This window comes from Lissotriton vulgaris, chromosome 12, assembly GCF_964263255.1.
Source record: "Lissotriton vulgaris chromosome 12, aLisVul1.2, whole genome shotgun sequence".
Lineage (NCBI taxonomy): Eukaryota > Metazoa > Chordata > Amphibia > Caudata > Salamandridae > Lissotriton > Lissotriton vulgaris.
In genome coordinates this window covers 501,888,905-501,909,250 of record NC_141700.1, presented here as the reverse complement: position 1 = coordinate 501,909,250, position 20,346 = coordinate 501,888,905, and the positions used below count along the sequence as shown (strand labels likewise).

The 20,346-nt window shown below is 44.4% G+C and overlaps 1 protein-coding gene across 1 annotated transcript in view; it reads left to right on the top strand.

The window, feature by feature from the left end:
• The first annotated feature begins 690 nt into the window (after positions 1–690).
• EDC4 (enhancer of mRNA decapping 4) overlaps positions 691–20,346 on the top strand; it is an 841,744-nt gene continuing 822,088 nt past the window's right edge. The window contains exon 1 of the mRNA XM_086945254.1: positions 691–807. Coding sequence (XP_086801380.1) covers positions 732–807 — 76 coding nt within the window. The 5' untranslated portion in view covers positions 691–731. The remainder of the gene's footprint in view (positions 808–20,346) is intronic.

Genomic DNA, 20,346 nt, shown 5'->3' with positions numbered 1-20,346 from the left:
ATCAAGGCTAACGGGTAACTGACCAGAAGCCCAGACATAGAACACCGCCACAACAAGAAATCTAAACAGAACTAATCTTTAAAGGGAAAGCCCACATAAACATGGTGAGAATATAACACTAATCTTTGGACAATCACCATTACTTTAAAATAAATAAACACCCTGCCAAAACCAACTACCTGTACCTTCCCCGGATTTCGAATTTTCTGATTCGGCAAGAAGGACCGACCCTCTATTCTTCCAACCCAGTGTTTAATTTGTAAACTAATGAGTGCTGGTGCCTAAAGCGCTGCTCAGAAGCTCGCCGGCGAGTTTATAATGTCAGCATGCTGCATAGTCCTGAATCCACCTCAGCCCTCTTTAATTCACTACCAGACACTTCTGAACGTCAATAGTTACTTTTCCTTAAAGTCAAAGTGATCTTGATCGTCCCCACTTTGTCTTAACATTTTGACCACATTTTGTCGTAACAGGAAATAATAATTCAGCTTTTGAAACAAAATCTCATTTTGAGGTCTCTGGCGACCTTCCAGTCTGCCTATTCCCGAGCTCTTCTCACAGTTCCCAAAAGCTTGCGAGTGGGAACCTTCGTGTTCGTTAGTGTTTCCATGGGGGCGCTTTCTTGCTGCTGCACCGGAAGTTGTTGCCAAGGGGGAGGGTTACTGGCAGTTTCACCGGAAGTGGTGGGTATCCTGGCTGCAGCGCCGGGAGAAGCCGAGAGAGCGGGAGTCATGGACCCCTCGGGCAGCATCGATATAAGCGCAACACGGCATCTGCGGGACATCTTAAAACTGGACCGACCCGGAGGTGAGGGAGAACTTCTGCGGGGGTGAGAGAGGAGCACCCTGGACATTCAGGGTGGTTTGAAACTGGACTGTCAGTGAGACCAGTGGCATGACACATTAAAACGACACCAGGCGTGTGGCCAGAGGACTCAGGGGAAACATAGGCATGCTAGCTGGAGGGTGTAGGTGGAGGAAGAGGGAAAAAAAAGGCTCGGTACCGGCTTATGATATATGGATCGGCAGCGAGGCCAAATACCAGTGACACTCTGTGAAAGCAATTGAATCTGTTTGGGTGCGTGTCTTGGGGAAGAAATTGGGTCTTAGGGCGAGAGAATCATAAAGGGTGTGTGTCATCTTGTTGTTGTACTGAAAATAAAAATGGGCGACGGTGAATAGATGTACTGACGCGACTATGTTGTTAAGTGTCACTGTGTCGTATTTCCCACTATTAGCTGAACCTGTTTTTTTGTCAACAGAATGTTGCTTTGTGGAACTTGTGGCTCCGTTTTTAGTGTGGAGTGGGGTTCTATAACCTTAATGAGCAGAGTGGTTAAGAGTCTCACGTGTCATGGGCCACTTGACAGCTGTCAACGTAGGAACGAGGTGACATTCAGCGGAAGTGTGAGTGTAGCAATAGAGGTGACACTACTAAGTGTGAGCGTTAGCATGGGTGCTGACGCAGACTAGAAATGTATGCTAGCACCCTTTCCAGCCAGCTGTCAACTGTAAAGAGAACACTCACTGCATAGCATGCAAAGAACATTCCAGTAGAGAACTACAATATACCATACTCCTACACATTAAAGGTACATAGACAGATTATAACAGGAAGTAACACCCTAACCGAGTGTGTAGTAACTTAGTCCACGGTGATTATGATATTTCAGGAGGATTTATTCAGATAAGTTACAGCATTGAAGTATAGATGTAATCCAACTGTCTGCTTCATGCACCAACATTCTAAATGACATCAACATTATAGTGTTCTACAGATGGAGGAGTGTATAGCATGTAAAGCATTTTAACTAAGATATTACAGAGTGTCAATGTTCGAGCTGAAGAATACGTTTATGTGGCCGGGGGCAAGACTTGAGGTTGCATCCCATAATTGTGACGAGATAGTCGGCACAGGGGTGGGTGAGCATAAAAAGGTGACACTAATCAAGGGTGAGGGGCAAGGTGTGGGTGAGCATAAAAAGGTGACACTAAACAAGGGTGAGGGGCAAGGATTGAATTGGGCAAAGTAGAGGGGGAGGGTCATCACCTGCAGTAACACATCAATGGGATGGGATAGTCGCGTCTTAGTTGACATGAAGGGGGCAGATTTGTAAGTAGGAATAACCTGGTCCTTTATATATAGGAGAGCTGTATGCTAAGGTTGCAGGGGACGGAATTCCCGCACCAGTCTCTTGAAATGGACTTCACACTCTGATGATATACGAATCATTTTACCCAGTCATTCTACTGGGAGTGTGAAACTTAACTTTAAGACGGATACTTCCACGGCCACAAACTCTTCCACTGTTCTTGCAGTTGTCTAGTACCTGGAATATGGGTTCCCCTCCAGGACAGGGAGCCAGCTCATACAGGAGGCGAAACTTGCTGTCAAGGACATTTGTTCTTGAGAAACACTATATATCTCCAGTGCTTATGCTTGCGGAAGACTGTTGGGTTCAATGTCTCAAATCGGTTTTGTCTCTTCCTCTACCCCATTATTTTACTGTCTTGTAGAAGTGAATGTTCCAATGAGGGGCCATTGGGAAGTATATCCTATGGAAACACAAACGTTGACCCACTCTGTGCATGTGCGCACTTGGTTTCAATCGCTGCTATATTTTGATACTTTCTCCACTCGACGCATGCTACCCTAACAGTTCCTTGCAGTTGAGATATAAGTATTCAAAAAGTTGCACTCTGTAGGATTACAGTATGCCGCAGGGTGCATGGAGAAATGAGTGCCACAGCTTCCCTGCTAAATTCACACATACACAATTGTAGTTCAAATATTCATAATCCGTAAACGGTGATTGTTAATAAATGATACATTATTAATCCTTGTCTAGTGTACATATATTTCTGTTAAAGCCCCAGTGCATTTTGGAAGTTTCTTCACTAGGGGTTCAATTGCGCATAATATTCAATCGCAATCTGGAAAAGAACCATCATGTAAAATCAGATCCAATTGTAACCTACATTTTTGCATTCATTGGTATTGGTATGTCAACAATGATTCTAGAAGTGTCTGAAATAACGATAAATGGAACCGATATTGACCAAAACATCTATGTAGATATCAAAATGGTTGATTGCCTCATTAATGTAGTGAGTTGACTAAACTGAAGTAAGTGAACAGGCTTAACCACCATCAGTAATTACACCAACACAATGGAAATGATCAAGTTGCTTTTGGAATCACATCAAACGAGCGAAATAGCCATGACCAAAAATTATTACATACATGTTCATGAATGTGCGAAAACGCGGAAAGAAAATTTCCCAACGTGGGAGGTGCAATAGATTGAAAAACACTGTTTATTCAGTAAAAGTGGCAGAACTTCAACTACTCCTGAATAGCAGAAGACAGACACCGCACATATAAGAAGGCCCCGTTTGGTACCTATAATGCTGGATAGCAAAATAGAAGCCTATACAATTTGGAGCATGGACTACGAATAAGTGAGCGCGTCTGTCATCTTAAGGTTCCGAAATTCTGTAATTAACCCAGACTAAAAGTGACCTGACCAACTTTGTGGGAGGCGACTCACAAGGATTACATTAACCGGCATCTTGAGGTAACTGAACTGAAGCAAACACCTAGGATCAACAATGATTCAAAGGCAAATGATGCCAAAATGAAAGATCTAAACATTAAAATAAATACGGAAACCCAGAGCCTAAATAACGGGTATAGTAACCAAGAGGGGAAACTGTCAAGGGTGCAGAATACACAATTGAAGAAACGGTAAAGCAGCAAATAGTACAAAGCAGAGACAAATAAACTATGAAGTCCTCGGAATAGAAGGACGATCGGTCGAAATAAGAGGTACCAGAAAGATTTAATTTCGAAGTACACCAATCATTCTAGTTGAGAGAGACAGGAAGCCAAGGGATGGAAATGGTGCAGTCAAAACCTGAATGGTAAACTCAACAAAATAACTGAACTAATTTATTATAATTAATTCAGTAAACAAGAATTGCGGGGAAAATTGCAATAAAGTTATGCATTTTTGCTAGGCAAAATGTTCTTGTGGGGTGAAATTTAATGTGAAGCACAATCCCGATGATTATGTTAAAAAAAGCACATTTCCATTCATTTAGGCTGAAGAGAGTTCAAATGGACAATCCCCTAAAATCTCTTTGTAGTTAGATTCTGTTATTGTTAATGTCAACTCTTGTCAGTTTTTTCAATCTCCTAAAATCTTACATTGCTGATGTTGAGTTTTTGGTTTAAAAACGGGCTACCGCAGATTTAATTGAATAGCATTGAATTTACACTTTTGTGTTCAAGCAGTTTGGTTTTGATTTTTATTTTTTTTGCTCAGTTTTACCAACATACTTTCCTGCCATTCCAGTAGATAGAAACAGTTTATAGGTTTGCATGTGAAGTTTTTCTTGACCTTAAACTTTTGTCCAAAGTTGGGCTGTATTATGGTGTTACAGATGATATTTGAAATAAATTGTGATTACAGCACCCGATCTGTGATAGTGTATTTTCTCTGCACCCTGTGACACACTCCAATCCTGGAGTGTGCAACTCTTTGAAGTACATCATTCACCTGACCAACCATACATAGCGGATTAGAATCCCTTCCGGTAGTGACCTCCGTAGGCTGTTCTGTCTGTACTTCTGGAAAAAAGCATAGATGTCCCACTAAGAAACTGATCAGCTGCATGGACAGTGCTGATGGACTTTGTGAGAGTTCTCATAAAGGGCTCAGTGTCACCATTTTCCTGAGACTACCTGAGAATTACTTTAAGGTGTTTGCTGTTGGACGATTTTCTGCAATCAGCACCTTCTTGATCTGGAATAGAGGACCATTGGCCATCCCGATGTCTTTAATCTGCCATGAGTGGCCATATCTTTATCCAATATCGAGATTAAATAATTTACTGATGTGGTGTTGGCATCTTCCAACTTTGGATACTTTGAGCGGTCGTCCATGTTTAATAATGTGTGGTAGCTGTCTGGAAAACATATGAAGTTCGCATTCTTCCAGGGATACAATGGAAGATTCTGTGGTGATTGGTACTGGTCATTCCGTCACAGTGCAAACTTGGCATTGATGTCTTTCTCTCACAACAGTTAATCTAGTTTGTCTAACTGAGGGAATCAGGCTTTTGATACAGAACCAACTTTTAGACTTAAAATTCTCTTGATGACCAGCATGGGCTAGATGTACAGAGGTTAACAAGATAGTTTAAGAAATTATATCCTAGTGCCAAGAAGGAGGCATCCTTCGTGCGATGGAGCCAAATCAAGTTGGGTGTTGTACTGGGTTGCAGGCATCTGTTTCGCTCCTGGAGTGCAGGTTGAGAAGTTAGATATCAGGGACTTCAGCTGCCCACCAAAGGATTCAGGAGTGGCAAGTTGTAGGCAGTCTTCTTCTTCCTTGTCTCTATACTTTCCTTTAGAAACATGGGAAGGGGCGTATGCATGCCTCTTCTAGCCTAACATATTCTCTCTCAATTGCAAATTGCTCTAAAGCTTGCGTGGTGAGTCTCTGGTGTTCTGAGAATGGGGTTGTGGGAACCTGACTGGCATATGACAGCAAATGTAGGATGTTAGATAAGAGTTTTCTCGTCTTCTTAGGATCTGCCTTCATAATTTTGTTATTGCTCACCCTTGAATTAATTGAGCTATTTTCTCCTCTGTTCCATCATGCAACATACACATGGTGGCAAGATCTTTAAGACTTGCATGGAATGCGTCTTCAGATTTGTAGGGATCTTGTTTGGCGCAGCTAAAACTTCTAATAGACTAGGTTTGGTAGAGGAGTGAAGTGTTCATTTAGAGCAACTACAGCAGTTGCATTTGTGAAGGGTGAATCTGCTTGGGTGAACGTACGAGACAACTTGAAGATGTCTTCTCCTGCAACTGTAGGAGCAGTGGCCTCTTTTTCTTCTGCGACTGCAAATTAAATTTCCCGCCATTCGATCAACAGCTTCTAACTTGAAGCTTGGAAGGATGGTAAGCTGGAGATTTCCAAAGGAGTCATAGCTAATGAATGACATTCTTGCCCCTCTGGCTGGCACTTTGCAAAAGGAGGAGGCTGCAGGTGGGTGTGTTTCGATCACCTTGCACATAGTCTATGCATGCGCCAGGTATGAAGTAGATGTTTGCTGAGCTTGTGTTGTCGGTGTGATTGTGGGACCTAGAGGTAGTTGGCCTGGTGATGTTGTGTGGTTGGTGCACAGCTTCACACCTGTAAAAGTTGGATGCTTTGAAAGTATTGCTTGGGAAAGGTGGGGTTATGCTTTCCATACCTGCCTAGTTGCATTGCACATGTTGTATTTTCTTCCCTTTTCCTGTGTTTTCTAGTGCTGTACCAAATCAGTATATTTCCATTAGTTCCCTTTACTCACTCTTCATGTGTAAAGCTGAGCCAAGTGTATCTGCTCGGCGTATTCACTGTGCAGTTGGGAGTTAGAGGCGACGGATGCTTTGAGACACGTTCCTCTGGAGAGCACTCATGTTGGGCCAGGCAGTGGGATACAGGGAATAAACTGCATTGTGTGTAGGGAAAGCCAACAGTAGGAGGCTGACTAAAGTGAATGCCACTAATTTAGGCATCCCATTGCTTGCAGCTTGAGATGAGGACGCAGTAACGCTGCTGCTCCCGTCGCCAGTGTGATGTTTAGGCCACAGGATGCTGGTGGCAAACACAAGCAGTGGTGTTATGTGGACCCATGAAGTGATGAGTCATGAGGTCCGAGAGTATTGATTCATTTGCATACAATCTCAAGGATGAGCCCATACTGTATTAATTGTCCGGCAGTTTAGACCCCACATGGCCATCAACTAATGTTGCTCATGTTCAACACTACTGTACAGCAAACTGTTTAACCTGCAAGCTTAATGCCATCAAATCCTTAATTAAAACGCTTTTGCACTGCTTTTCCTAAAATGAACAGATCTAGGCTTATCTACTTTGGTTTAATATTTAACAAACACCCTGTGTCTAAATCCCCCCCCTCAGATTGAAGGTCTTGTATTGTTAATGCTGTTATCAAAGTTAAATTATACAGTGGAATATATTAAAAAATATTACAGATTTGTACGGTCTTCTGCGTGATGAGTCCTTCCTAATTTTTTATACTGGATTCAAGTTGATGTGCTTTTGTTTTTCGTCCATTTACCAGCATTTGTTTCTCACTGCCCTGAGCAACTGCCACACATTCTTCTGTTTGCATTTGTATTTTAGGTTTTGCGGCAGGTCGCCGTGCATTGTTGGTTCTTTTATTTAAATTTAAAAAAAACTTTATTTGCCTTTTTAACACATCATATCAATGCGATCATAGTTGTCCATTGTTTTGACATTACAATCAAATAAGGTGCAATGAAACGTAAAGTAGCAATACAGAATTTGTCTTGGCTTGTATCAACAAGTAGAAGAATAACAGCCAGGTTGATAAAATTAAAAGAACAAAAAAGTCACTACGGCTCCCCCATCCGCCCGAACAGCACCACTCTCCGATCTGTGGTGAGGTCGCGCACCCACTCACCGCCAGCAATCGGAGAAGGGGTCATACAGAGAGAGGGATCCAAGCGCAACAGGACACTGAATCGCACAGGGCATCAAGCGTTACGGGATCATGAAACTGCCTACCCGACCCCAGTAGGGACGATGCCCTGTTCCAGCAGTGAGTCAGAGGAGTGTCAAATGGATTCTATATAGGACCTGTATGGACCCCAAATATCCTTGGGACGAGAGGAGCTAGGTAATGTACTGGGATATACTTCACTATTGGTATTAAAATATGCCAGACTGCAACCACCTCTGCTATGTGTGAGCTGTCTTGTGACCCCAGTGAATAGCTATATCCCGTTTGGCCAGCAGTAGACTGATAGATGCAAATTTCCTAACGCTTTTGGGGAAGTTAACCACATAATCCAGAAGTGCCACCTCCGGTGTGGGGATAAGGTAAAATTTAGTCATGTCGCCCAGCGTTTTGTGTACTTTCTCCCAATATAACTGCAATGTGGGGCAGGTACAGGTGAGATGCGTAAAATCCACGTGTGGGGCGGTGCATTTGCAGCAGGTGTGAGGTCTAGTCGGGTCGAGTCTATGAGCTCTGGCCAGAGTGATGTAAATTCTGCGCAGGAACTTAAATTGTAGTAATTTATGCCTGCTGTTGAGCGATATTTCTTTTGTGACTGAACAGCATTTAGCCCATTGTTCATCGGTGATGGGGCGGCCTACATCACCCTCCCAGTCGCTGCGGATCTTGTCGTCGTTAACCGGTAGCATCCCAGAGCATGCCTTATAAAGTTTAGAGAGGAGGTGTACCCCTCTCTCGCTCTCAATAATGAGCGAAAGTGGAGTGAACTAGTCCGGTTAAATAGGAAACCCTGGAAGCAGGGCTCGAAAAGCTGGGCGGATCTGTCCAAACACAAAGCTGTCCATGAACGTAGCGTCCTGAAAGCGATCGTCCTCCGCAGTGGAAAAAGAATGTCCGTCGGGATAGAGGTCCCACAGATTTGTAATGCCAAACCTAAAGTACGCTGTACCAGTCTCTCACCTGTTATAGGCAGCCAGCAGGCATTGGGGAGAGGAAGGGCTGAGGTGTACAGCGTCAGGGAACCGGTAAATCGTTTAACTTTATCCCATGCCCAGCTGGTTGTGGAGACCGTCTTTATATCATTAGGGTCTCTGGGCACACTCTAAGGCAGGACAGTGGATAGTCGTGCATTGTTGGATCTTTGTTGCAATTTGTTGATTGTGTATTTGCTCTACAGGCTTAATTAGAGTTTTAAAGTTAGTTTACCCTATGAAGTCCATCTGTCCCTTCCTTAGCCAGTCCAGTCACTCACTTTGATGATGTTTTGCTCCATTCTCTGAATTCCTCTTTGTCCATTTATAAGGCCTATCTGACCCTTCCAGCATAACCTTACAAGGAGGGCTAATTAGAAAGAATGTGGCATAGTTCAAACAATTCAGCTGACAAAGAGGCATATAGAGCAGCCTTAACATCGTACCACCGTAATATGAAAAGCACTCCGTAAGCTTATACGTCTAATCAAATATGACAGGCAAAACATTCTTTCATCGCCCTTTTTAAAGTGCTTAATGATTTTATAAAACCCAGAGCCTGCTCTCATGAAATGTAAGCGTCATAAGCACTTTGTGACGGTTGGCCCATCACTGTGCAGATAAAATCAGTGATAGTTATTGGAACTTCCCTAAACCTCCTAAGGTGTTTAATCTCGGTCTACCTCCTTTTTGTCTCGGCTAATAGCGTAGGACAAGTTTAATGCTTTCTCTGTGGAGGAAATTCAGTCAAATCAAATCTTTATACTGAGGGGCTGGAACATATAGGAACATCGCGTTGTTCCTATATGTTCCAGCCCCTTGACCTTACTGTGGGCTTACTTCTGTCCTTTGTCGACACAACTGTTACTAGGATTTGTGATCTTGCTTACAATCTTTCAACCAACAAAAGAAACTTCATGCTAGCCTGACTGAGACGGATGTGAAAAGTGTAAATCAAAAAGATTACTTTTAAGCCCTGAAGAAGTCCGGCAACGGACGAAACGCGTCGGCTATCCGCAACTATCGAAAAAAGAAAGAATAAAAAATTGAACAAAAGAAAGAAAATCAAAGTCACAACTTTTGTGTGTCTTATCTGAACATTTGGGAAAACTAATACTTTGTCTATTTGTATGTTCGTTTTTAACAACTTTTCTGCTATGGTGCATAATTTTTGAAGGGTGTTGTCCAATTTCCAAAACTAAAAAATGTGGACTGGTTGGACTTACCATCATATGTGCATTTGGGTACCTTTTGTGAACAAATGCCTATTTTGGGAGAAGCAACTAAAGTGTCACTGTCTTGTTAGATAAAATCTGTGTTGAATCCTCGACACTAGGGTGAGGTAGCAATGGGCATTTGATTGTGTGGGACTAAAAATGGGTAAACTGGCGCAGTTCGTTTTAAAATTTTCTCTATTTTCCCTATCAGCAATTCTTTTCCCAATCAAGACAGTTTTTTCTAAATATTTCTTACTAAATTGTAACACTCCCTCTGGATGTTCAATTTTCCATCCACCTCCCTTAGCAAACTGTAACATACGGCAATCCTGGTATTCTTGCTCTATATTCCAAAGTATGACAGTCTGTTATCTCATTGGTAAATTGAATGCCGTCTTTGCTCCATATATTCAGTCAGAATTTGCACTCACCAAATCTGAATCATATATATATATATATATATATATATATTCCAAAGTCGCCCCAAGGCCCGCTTCCCTTCTCACGGTGGTGCTCCCTCCACGGCCAGGCCGCAGTGAAAAAATGAAAGCTCCAAAGTCACCCACAGACGAGGGAGCACACGAGGTGCAGCGAATCTCCAGTAGATCAGGCACAAGGCAGGAGCAGCCTGACGCGTTTCGGGTTGGTTCCCTTCTTCAAAGGCATAGTTCACCAAACACACGGTGTTTTAACCACACCCTTTATTCAAAACAATACTTCCTTCTGATAGGCTGTTGAAAATAGACAGGTGATCCATAGTCCCTCATAGGATTCTGGGACCTGTAGTCCGGTATTGCTACCCAAATGGGTGCCGTGCTTCTTCATTGCAGAGCCTTTGGAAAACACATATTCACACGACAGCTTCGTCGTGGAAGGAGCACCACCCGGTTAATTAGGAAGGAGCCGCTGGAGTTTGGGGCCGTCTGCAAGTGAACTTTTCTAATGCGAGATGGCACAGCAGTGCGAGACTAAAAAGAAGGTGATGTTGACAAGCCGGAGCCCACTGGTGGCTTTTATAGTACAGTGAGGTCAAGATAAATCACTGTCATCCCTTAACAATGAGGAAGCTAAAACTGCGGAAACCCACTGAGGGTCATAATTAGAATACGAGTCCCACAATGCACGCTACTAAGCAGGCAATTGAGATGCCTTACAACACGTGAGACTTGACTCCGCAGCTTTAATTTCCCTGAAGAAAGAGCGCCTGCTCTGAAACGCGTCGGAAGGAAAAGGAAATTAATGACGGATGGAACTTCACCTTAAGAGCGAAATTAAAAGTGTTGGAACTTTACTGCTGTGGTGTGCTTCTTCATTGCAGAGCCTTTGGAAAACACATATTCACACGACAGCTTTGTCGTGGAAGGAGCACCACCCGGTTAATTAGGAAGGAGCCGCTGGAGTTTGGGGCCGTCTGCAAGTGAACGTTTCTAATGCGAGATGGCACAGCAGTGCGAGACTAAAAAGAAGGTGATGTTGACAAGCCGGAGCCCTCTGGGGGCTTTTATAGTACAGTGAGGTCAAGATAAATCACTGTCATCCCTTAACAATGAGGAAGCTAAACTACGGAAACCCACTGAGGGTCATTATTAGAATACGAGTACCACAATGCACGCTACTAAGCAGGCAATTGAGATGCCTTAAAACACGTGAGACTTGGTGCAGCAGCTTTCATTTCCCTGAAGAAAGAGCGCCTGCTCTGAAACGCGTCGGAAGGAAATGGAAATTAATGACGGATGGAACTTCACCTTAAGAGCGAAATTAAAAGTGCTGGAACTTTACTGCTTTGGTGTGCTTCTTCATTGCAGAGCCTTTGGAAAGCATATATATATATATATATATATATATATATATATATATATATATATATATATAATTTCTTAGTGGATTACAGCTACTCTCTCCAATCAGCGTTCTTCTTCTATCTGCTCCTAATTTAATCCATCGGTTAACACCGGAAAATTCCAGTATCCTAGAAGGTTGCACAGGTCATGCCGATTCCCTCCCAAAATAAAATAAAAAAATAAGCCCAACATGGTCCTTTCCAACATTTCCAACCACGATCCAATTTCACTACTTGAAAGGCTAATAAATAAGTGACTCACTGAGTTCCTAGAAGTCATCACAGTATAATGGACCCATCCCAATCATGGGTTAGGCCATCACACAGTACCTAAACAGCTCTGGTAGCAGTCAGTGACCATATCAGAGGCTCACAATACAATCCATGCTGGTACTGCTGAACTTTTCAGCAGCATTCAATACTGTCTCTCATCCTAGGTTACTCAGTAGACTGCAGGAGATCGGTATACATGGGACAGCGCTACACTTGCATGGCTACTTTCTGTCAGAACCCAAACAATAACTTTGAGTTCATTCAAATCTTGCATTAAGGTGTTGGGTAAGGGTATGCCTTTGGACTCTTGCCTTAGCCCCTCGTTGTTTAACATATATGTTGCATCTCTCGCCAAGACAGAAAAAGCATTTGGCTTTGAAATAATATTGTACGCAGATGATGCACATCTCTTAATCTCCATTGATAAAGATCTGATTAAAGCAAAAGATACCTTCTCTTCTAGAAGACAGCAGTTCCTGCCTGGATGATGGAGAATTGTCTCCAGCTGAACACGTATAAAACCGAGGTTATGCTATTCGGCAGGGCTCAACCGTTATGGACCTCAGACAAGTGGCCTTCTAAACTAGTCACATCGCCTATACCAAAACATATGTTAAAAAATACGGGAGCCAAGCTTGAATTACTCCTCTCTATGAAAGATTTTTTTTTTTTCATTACATGCTCCTGTTTTCAAACCTTGTTCCTGTAGAGAAGAGACTCCCCACTTCTTCCACTTACAGCGAGGAAAACAGTGGTTTAGGCCCATGTTGTTAGCCAATTGGACTATGGTTATGCTGTATTGCCTCGGCTGATGAGACTTAGCTTTCAGAATTTCAAGTCATTCAGAATACTGCAGCCTGTCTCATCTGTTATCATCCACCCAGAGCTGCCTCTGCATCCCTCCTTCATTCACTACACTGGTTACCAGTCTGGAAGAGAATTGATTTTAACATCTGTTTGTTCACACACGAAGCCCTGACCAGAAAGGGTCCTAACTACTTAGCTTCAAAGCTAACTTACTATCAATCTCCCAGACTCCTTATATCTAGGGATACGGCTGTATTAATGGTTCCATGGGTCAAAAAGTCCAGATCAGGGAACGGGTCGTTCTCATACCTAGCCCCACTGTACTGGAACGTCTTACCATTCCACATTCGTATATGCTCAGATCACCTTCACTTTAAGAAAGCACTTAAGACTACACTGTTTTAGTTCTACCGGCATCGTCCGCCACTGAACTGTTGCTGCGCCAAGATACCCCTCCCGGGGTGATTCAAGTGCACTATACATTAAGATAACATAACAATACATGGCTCGTAATCCAGGCAGCGGAATTGTTCCTGTCAAATGTATTCAATGAGATCCTCCCATGTAAGGAAGTTTTGTCATTATGAAATTCTACAACTCTCCCATTCAGGATAGTAAATACTTGTCCAGCCATAGGCTTGTATGCCTAGTGCATGGATGATAACGGCAACTTTACATACTAGTTTTTTAGGGCTTCAGGTACCACTGCAGCACTAATGATGACAACAGTGGCCCAGATTATCTTGTGCTGGCCTTTGGTCTTTGAATTAGTGCAGTAGACAAGTCCATTATTTTTTAGCTCTTAACTGGAAGTTTTGATTAGTCATTGATTTTAGGATAGTTCTAATTTGGGAATATTTTTATCACTCTCTCTTAAACTTTGAGTCGCTGTGCCCAACTCAATAGCTTTAGATTGAACACAGTCAAAATAACACGTGTCCCAAAAAACTGTAAGAGTGGGCCCTGCTCTAAAAACATGGATTCACTTGTTCTCACTTTCCCATAGGCATTATTGCGAAATGAATTTCCCATGGGCATTATTGCGTAATGAAAGGAATGCCATTCTGTAGGGACTTGTTATACAGTTTTCAGGAATGTGTACAGCCAGACTTCTTAGCAACAAGGAGTAGAGCTTCTAGCAGATGCTTTCGTGATCACAGGATTTAAGGGGGGATTTCCGCTTGTTGAAATCATTGAATCTTCTGTTTGAATTCAATGTCTACTTTTTTAATGGAAATGTACCCAGTGAGTAGTACTGAGCTGCAAAGCAGTTGGGGTCTCACAAAGACAGGGCGTGGTGCCCTGCATGTGTCTTGAGCTTTGTTTTTTGTAACAGTGTCCTACTAGGAGCAAAGCCTTGTGATCTGTTTGAATTATTGTTGTATAGAAACAATAATATGGGGATGGATATTGCACAATCCATTTTCCCTTCTCAGTCATCTTCCTACTTGGTAACGCTCTCTAATGCAAAACGCAATTATAGTATTGCACGTTTCCTCAATTTTGGTGAAAATTATGGTCTTTCCTTGCTAGTAATAACATTTATTGGGCAGAAAACCTGGAACAATCGTTTGATTTATGTACATGCTTCAAATACATTTACCCATTGTTCATTTTTGAGGTCTCTGGAGAACATTTTGGTAAAAAAAATACGTTCACTCAAGCACTTTTCTATAGACTCGGGATTCTGCCTTTTATGTCTTGGTTGTATGGAAGGCTTATTTAAATTTTCTTTCCATTAACAATTTTCTTTAAACATGGGTCAAGTTGTATGCCTCACAAAATAAACGTCAACATCAACACTCTCGGCTTTAGAATGCACAGCTTGTTCCTGACATCTGCATGTTATCAGTCAAGCCCTGTAGGCAGGTGGTGCGTCTCAATTTAGTTGGGGCCAGAACGCTAAAAAATTAAGGCTTTCAGTCCTCACTAGTTGACCAGGATAAATACCAGCCGTCCAGCCAAATTCTGCCCATGAAGGCACAGTCTTTCTAGTACCTAACTGTTATTAGGTGACCAGACAATTATGACTGTATCACAGAACAGAACATCCTGCATAACAATGCTCCTGGACTTGAAGTGGACTTTTGCAGCAATTACAGACCTTTTTAAAACAATAACATTTTTGTGATTGCGGTCTATTGTACGTTCTATGGATAATTCAGTTTTAATAACCAAAGCGACAATATGCACGGAAACTGCACCACTGTGCTGAGTCTTCTGATGTCTTATTAATTGTTCAGCTCTGAACGCTAATACTGTGACTTCCATTATGCAAGAGTGGGATAAATTCTGGGCAATGTTTGTATGAAAAATCTCAACCTGACTGTGGGCATTAACACCAAACATAACTTTTTCTATGTGGTATCCTCTGATCGTTTGGCCCATGCAGTGTAATACGTGTGTATACAAAGTATCTGAATATCATTACAATGGCTCTACACTCTTTGCTCTACTCCATTGATTTAATTTCCCTAGAGGACCATCCTAGAGCCAGTTCGGTGGGGCACATCTGTATTAACTTATTAAATTATTTGTTGAGCTTCTAAAACAGAAATCCTACACAGAAATGTTTCCTCAATTGGTTCTTACTGGTGGATTATAACAGTCACTATAACTTTGGGAGATAGTTTGGCTGTTATCACTGGTGCCAGACTGGATTCACATTTTCAATTGAATCTATAATCTATGGAAGTTCTAATAGGTAATCCTTAACCACAATTGCTTTCAGTAATTGTAAGAGGAGCATTTGTATAGCGCTTCATAGCCCTTAAGTGATAGTGATCTGCTATGATTTTTATGGTTCCTAGGTGCCCTTTCAGAGGTCTGGGGTTGAAAGGATTTAGCATGTAGTAATTGTTATGTAGGAGATGTTGGTTGAGGTTTAAAGACGTGTTTCTAGCATGGTGTAGTACATTTTGCAGTGCGTGTATGGGAAGTGTTGGGCAACTACAAGAAGAGTCCTACCTTCTTACAAGTTTCAATGGATCAAGTGAGTAGATTGAGATTATTGTGCTGTGAAGAGTCAGGCTTTTAGTAGTTTCTAAATCTGCAGGTCTCTTTACTCAGTCAGGCATCCAAATTCAGAGCGAAGCTGTGTGGACAGAGGAATTTCTGCCAGTCTGAACCCTTCTGAGCTGAGGTGCCATAACAAATAGAGCAAGCGGAGGCCAACTGATATAATTCAGGTTTTGTTTTTCACCACTCTGAATAAATACATGTACAGATGTTAAAGTTACATTATATACTTATTCTCAAGCCACCCATGTATTTTAATGTACAAATTGTATCTAAGACTAGTTACAGTCCCACCGTGCATCTTTAGGACTAAATATTAATAATGTCAGTTTTATAAGACTGAAAGGCTGGGGCAGCCTTAGCGGAATTCAAGTTTGTGACATACAAAGTTCGTGGGTGGCTGCTCCAGCTCTAAAGTATCTCACAAGTGTAGTGTTACACCTGTTTGCAATCCTACTAGCCAAGTATTGTTAAAATTGTTTGGTAGACTCTTTAGTACTGTAAAATAAACAAAAGCTAAAATAAACCAAGGAGAGTGGCAATTTACTTTTATTTCTGTTTGGAGCCATGCATATGGAGTTTTCTTGCTATTAGTGCCCTGGGGCACTTAGTAGTAGTGCTCGTCTGATTTCTTTGACCCAGTCTTGCAGCTTAGCCCTAGATGAACTCTCTGTTGCATTTTTGCTGATTTTTGTGGGATCAAGTGTACTGTAACAGTATCAGGATGTAGTGTGCTCTTTAAAGTGCTGCGTCTTCACCTTATTTTTAAATTTGAGTAGGGTTGCATGGCCCTTAGGGATACATGAGTATTGTTTTAGATCCTGGGTGCAGACAATTATTTGACTTTAGAATGATGGTGTTTTGTCGGAGAGATGGTGAGTTTATCTGTCCGACCCTGTCAGTCAGTGTTTGAAGCTTTGGATGCCTGGAGCAGAGGAAACTTTCAAGTAGAGCGGAGTATAGTCCGCACATTGATGAATTTCGATGCTGTTATTGACGAGTAGATTCGTAACAGGCTTCAATTAGAGATTGAAGATGGTGAGGACAGAAAGGAGCCCTGTCGGACTCAGAAGATGAAATGGATGATCTGGGACTTGTGGTGTCCAAGTGAATTAACTGGTATAGGTTGGAAAGGTGGGAGGAAAACCAGTGAAGCACATTGCGTGTGAATCTCATTCGAAACTTCAGCCTATGGAAGAGTATGGGGTGGTTGATGATTATGAAAGCGGCTGAGAAGATCAGCTATATCACGGGCGTGGGGGTCATCCTTATCTGAAATTAGAAGGGTATCTACAATGTGTAAGTTAAATGTCTTCATACTCAGTGTGATCTGAAGCAAAATTGTCAGTCGTGCAAGAAACGGTTGGTGGCATTGTGATCTTGAAGTTGGACCTGAGCTCCCAGTGAAGAGTCGAGGAGTGAATCGCTGGCAGCTGGGCACATAATCACAATCTAATTTTTTTTTTGTCAAATCTGTTTATTGGCATTTGTAGTTATAGACATTACATTTCATGTGAATTTCCATACAGTACATCTCTGAGGGTATGACCAAAGTTTTGTCACATAGGGCGCATTGTGTCCTTTAGGCACCGTAATGCAGTGTATAAGTGCACCCAGAGGTAGCATATGTGTCAGTGTGTATCCTTAAACCAGAAGTGCCTGTGCGGCCCAGCCCCGTGCACAGAAGTGATTCATATTTCAAAACAGTAAAACTCCCAAGTTCCCTAATTCAAAACAAGCAAACTGCGACATGTTCATAAACAGACAGTAGGTGTTATCCCCCATCATGCCCCAATCCTCCACCAGGAAGCGCCTCCTCCCACCCCTACATATTGTGAACCCCCACCGTTCCCTCGCGATGCAGCGCCAAGCGCAGCACTAATCTAGGAGTCAGGCACACTGCCCGCTGCGTGTCGTCCCCAGCTGCCAATGACCCCAGCTAATCCGCTGCCACTCGCAACATTCCCTGCCGACTGCAGGGCTTTAAGCATGTGTGCCCAACGTTCTGCCATGGGCTCCTTGCGGAGTCCTACAGTTTCCTCTCGTTGTATAGCAGTCAATTCTGCCTGAGCCCATGCCTGAAGGGACAGGGCCCAAGCCTGCCCGCTAGGCGGGTCCCGCGCCTTCCACCTCTTAGTGAGGAGGCGCCTTGCCACTACCATCCCCAGATCCAGAAATCTGGACGACGCCTTAACCTTTAGGGGCCTCTTAAAAAGGTGTAGAAGAAATTCAGGCCAGTTACAGGGTATGGCGCTCAAAGTACACTGCGCAAGGAGCCCGCTAACGTCCCCCCAGTAGGCACCCAGCCCTTTACAACTCCACAGGATAGGAAGTAGATCAGCATCCACTTCGCCGCACCTGGGACACGACGCATCCTCTCTGTGAAAGTATCTGTTAATTGAAGCTGGAGTGAGGTAGGCCCTATGGATTATGTAGACCTGTATTTGGCGAAAGCGCATGTTCGGGGGATCCGCACTGGGCTCTTGAGGAGCTTCTCCCACTCAATATCTGCTAGTGCTCGCCCCAGGTCTCGCTCCCACTTGCCCTGCAATGCGTCCAGGCTTATTGGCGTGTGCCCTCTGAAGGATGCAGCAAACCATTTAACCAGGTGTCTTCCCCTGCCCATGACATGTAGGTATTGTACAGTGAGATGCTGCTCAGGCTCTGCCGTGACATCCCCCCACCCGCCGTCATGCGCGCTAGAAGGGAGCGTCCCGTCTCTATACAGGTCGCCCAGCGTCTGTATGTCTGCGTCATGCCACCTTTCTAGCATACGGCGTGTGAGGACCACCCCGCCTCCCGGTGAGCCTTCCAGAGGCACCACCGGGGCAAAGGGGGATACTGCCTGTGTAAGCCGCAGTGCCCTACGGAAGCACCTGTATGCCACCGCCAGCAGCAGCGGGGTGGGACGCACCCGGGCTGCAAGTGGGTGAAACAGCATGAGGATTCCTTCCAGTGTGTATGGGGGATCCCCCGTTACTGTGTCCTCCCTCCCCTTGTCCGCTAGCCAGTGTGCGATCCACTGGAGCTGCGCATCCAGATAGTAGTGTTCGAGGCAGGGCGCGCAGCACCTTGTTAAGCATGGAGAAAAAGGAGGCAGGCAGAAACAACGGGAGATTAGAGAAATGGTACAGCAGATGCGGGAGCATGACCATCTTAGCTAGGGCTATTCAGCCCGTGGGCGTCAGCGGGAGCGTGGACCAGAAGCCGATCTCTGACCTGAGCGCTGTCACTGCTCGACCCAAGTTCCCGTCAAACAGGTCAGTAGGCTGGCAGTAAATCTGGATCCCCAGGTACTTAAATTTGGTTGCCATCCACTGGACTTTTGTGCCCCGGATCCGGAACCCTGGCTCTTCCACTCCGTCACTAAACGCGAAAAGGCCTGACTTGCCTGCGTTCACCTGGAGCCCCGAGAGCTCCGCGAAGCTATCCAACAGGCGATCCAGGGACTCCGGGATGTTATTCACATCTCCGACAAACACCAGCAGGTCATCAGCATATAACGACACTTGGTGTACACCATCCCCCAGTGGAATGCCAACGTCTAGGGTTTGCCTCATGGCCGCAGCCAGGGGCTACACGGCCAGCGCGAAGACCAACGGGGATAGTGGACATCCCTGCCGAGTGCCCCTGCCCACCGCCACCGCCTCCGAGATGTAGGGACCCAGCCTCACACGAACCACTGGGCTGCGATACAGGAGGTCCACCATCTGTAGGAAATCCGCACCCAGCCCACATTTCACCAACCCTGACTGTAAATACCCCCACTCGAGGCTTTCGAAGGCCATTTCCAGGTCTAATATCAGGCACCCCGCTCTAGGCCTGTCTCTTGGTGCGTCCGCCGCCACCCTAAAGTACCTCCGAAGGTTCAGCGAGGTGGACCTCTCCAGCACAAAGCCGTTTTGGTCTGGGTGCACCAGATGCGGGACCACCGGCGCCAGCCGCTCTGCCAGGATTTTGGCATAGACTTTATAATCTACAAACAGCATTGCCAGCGGGCGGTACGAGCCCAGTGCTGTGGGGTCTTTGTCCGGTTTGGTCAGCGAGACCAAGAATGCCTCCCGCAAATTGGGTGGGAATCGTCCCTCATCCACGGCCGTATTGTACAGCCGGAGGAGCCAGGGCGCTAGGATCTCCCTGTTGGCTTTGTAGTATTCGGCTGGTAGGCCGTCAGGGTCCTGGGATTTCCCATTCGCCAAGGCCTGGATCGCCTCCGCAACCTCCTCCAGAGTGATAGGAGCACCGAGTGTATCCTTTTGGGCGTCAGTGGCGGTGTGCAGAGCAACAGAATCGAGAAACGCGAAAAGTGCATGTCTGGGGCCAGTACCTCGGGCCACTTATAGCTGTCTGTAGTGATCAGTCAGCGCCTGATGGATCTCGCGCTGCGTATAGACCATTTCCCCTTCCCCCCGCTCGGATAGCGCCCACTGAGGCACCGCGATCCGACTTTTGCACCAGCCAGGCTAAAAGCCTCATGGCTCGATCTGCCTTAGCATGGGTCTTGGCCGTGTGCGCCGCATAATTGTGGCATCTCAGCCGTTCCATGAGGATCGCATGTTCCCCTCTCAGTTCACCCAATCTGGCCGAGTGTCTACCAGTCCCCTCGCCTTCCCTCTCATATTGCAGAAGCTCAGATTCCAGTCTAGTTAGGGAAT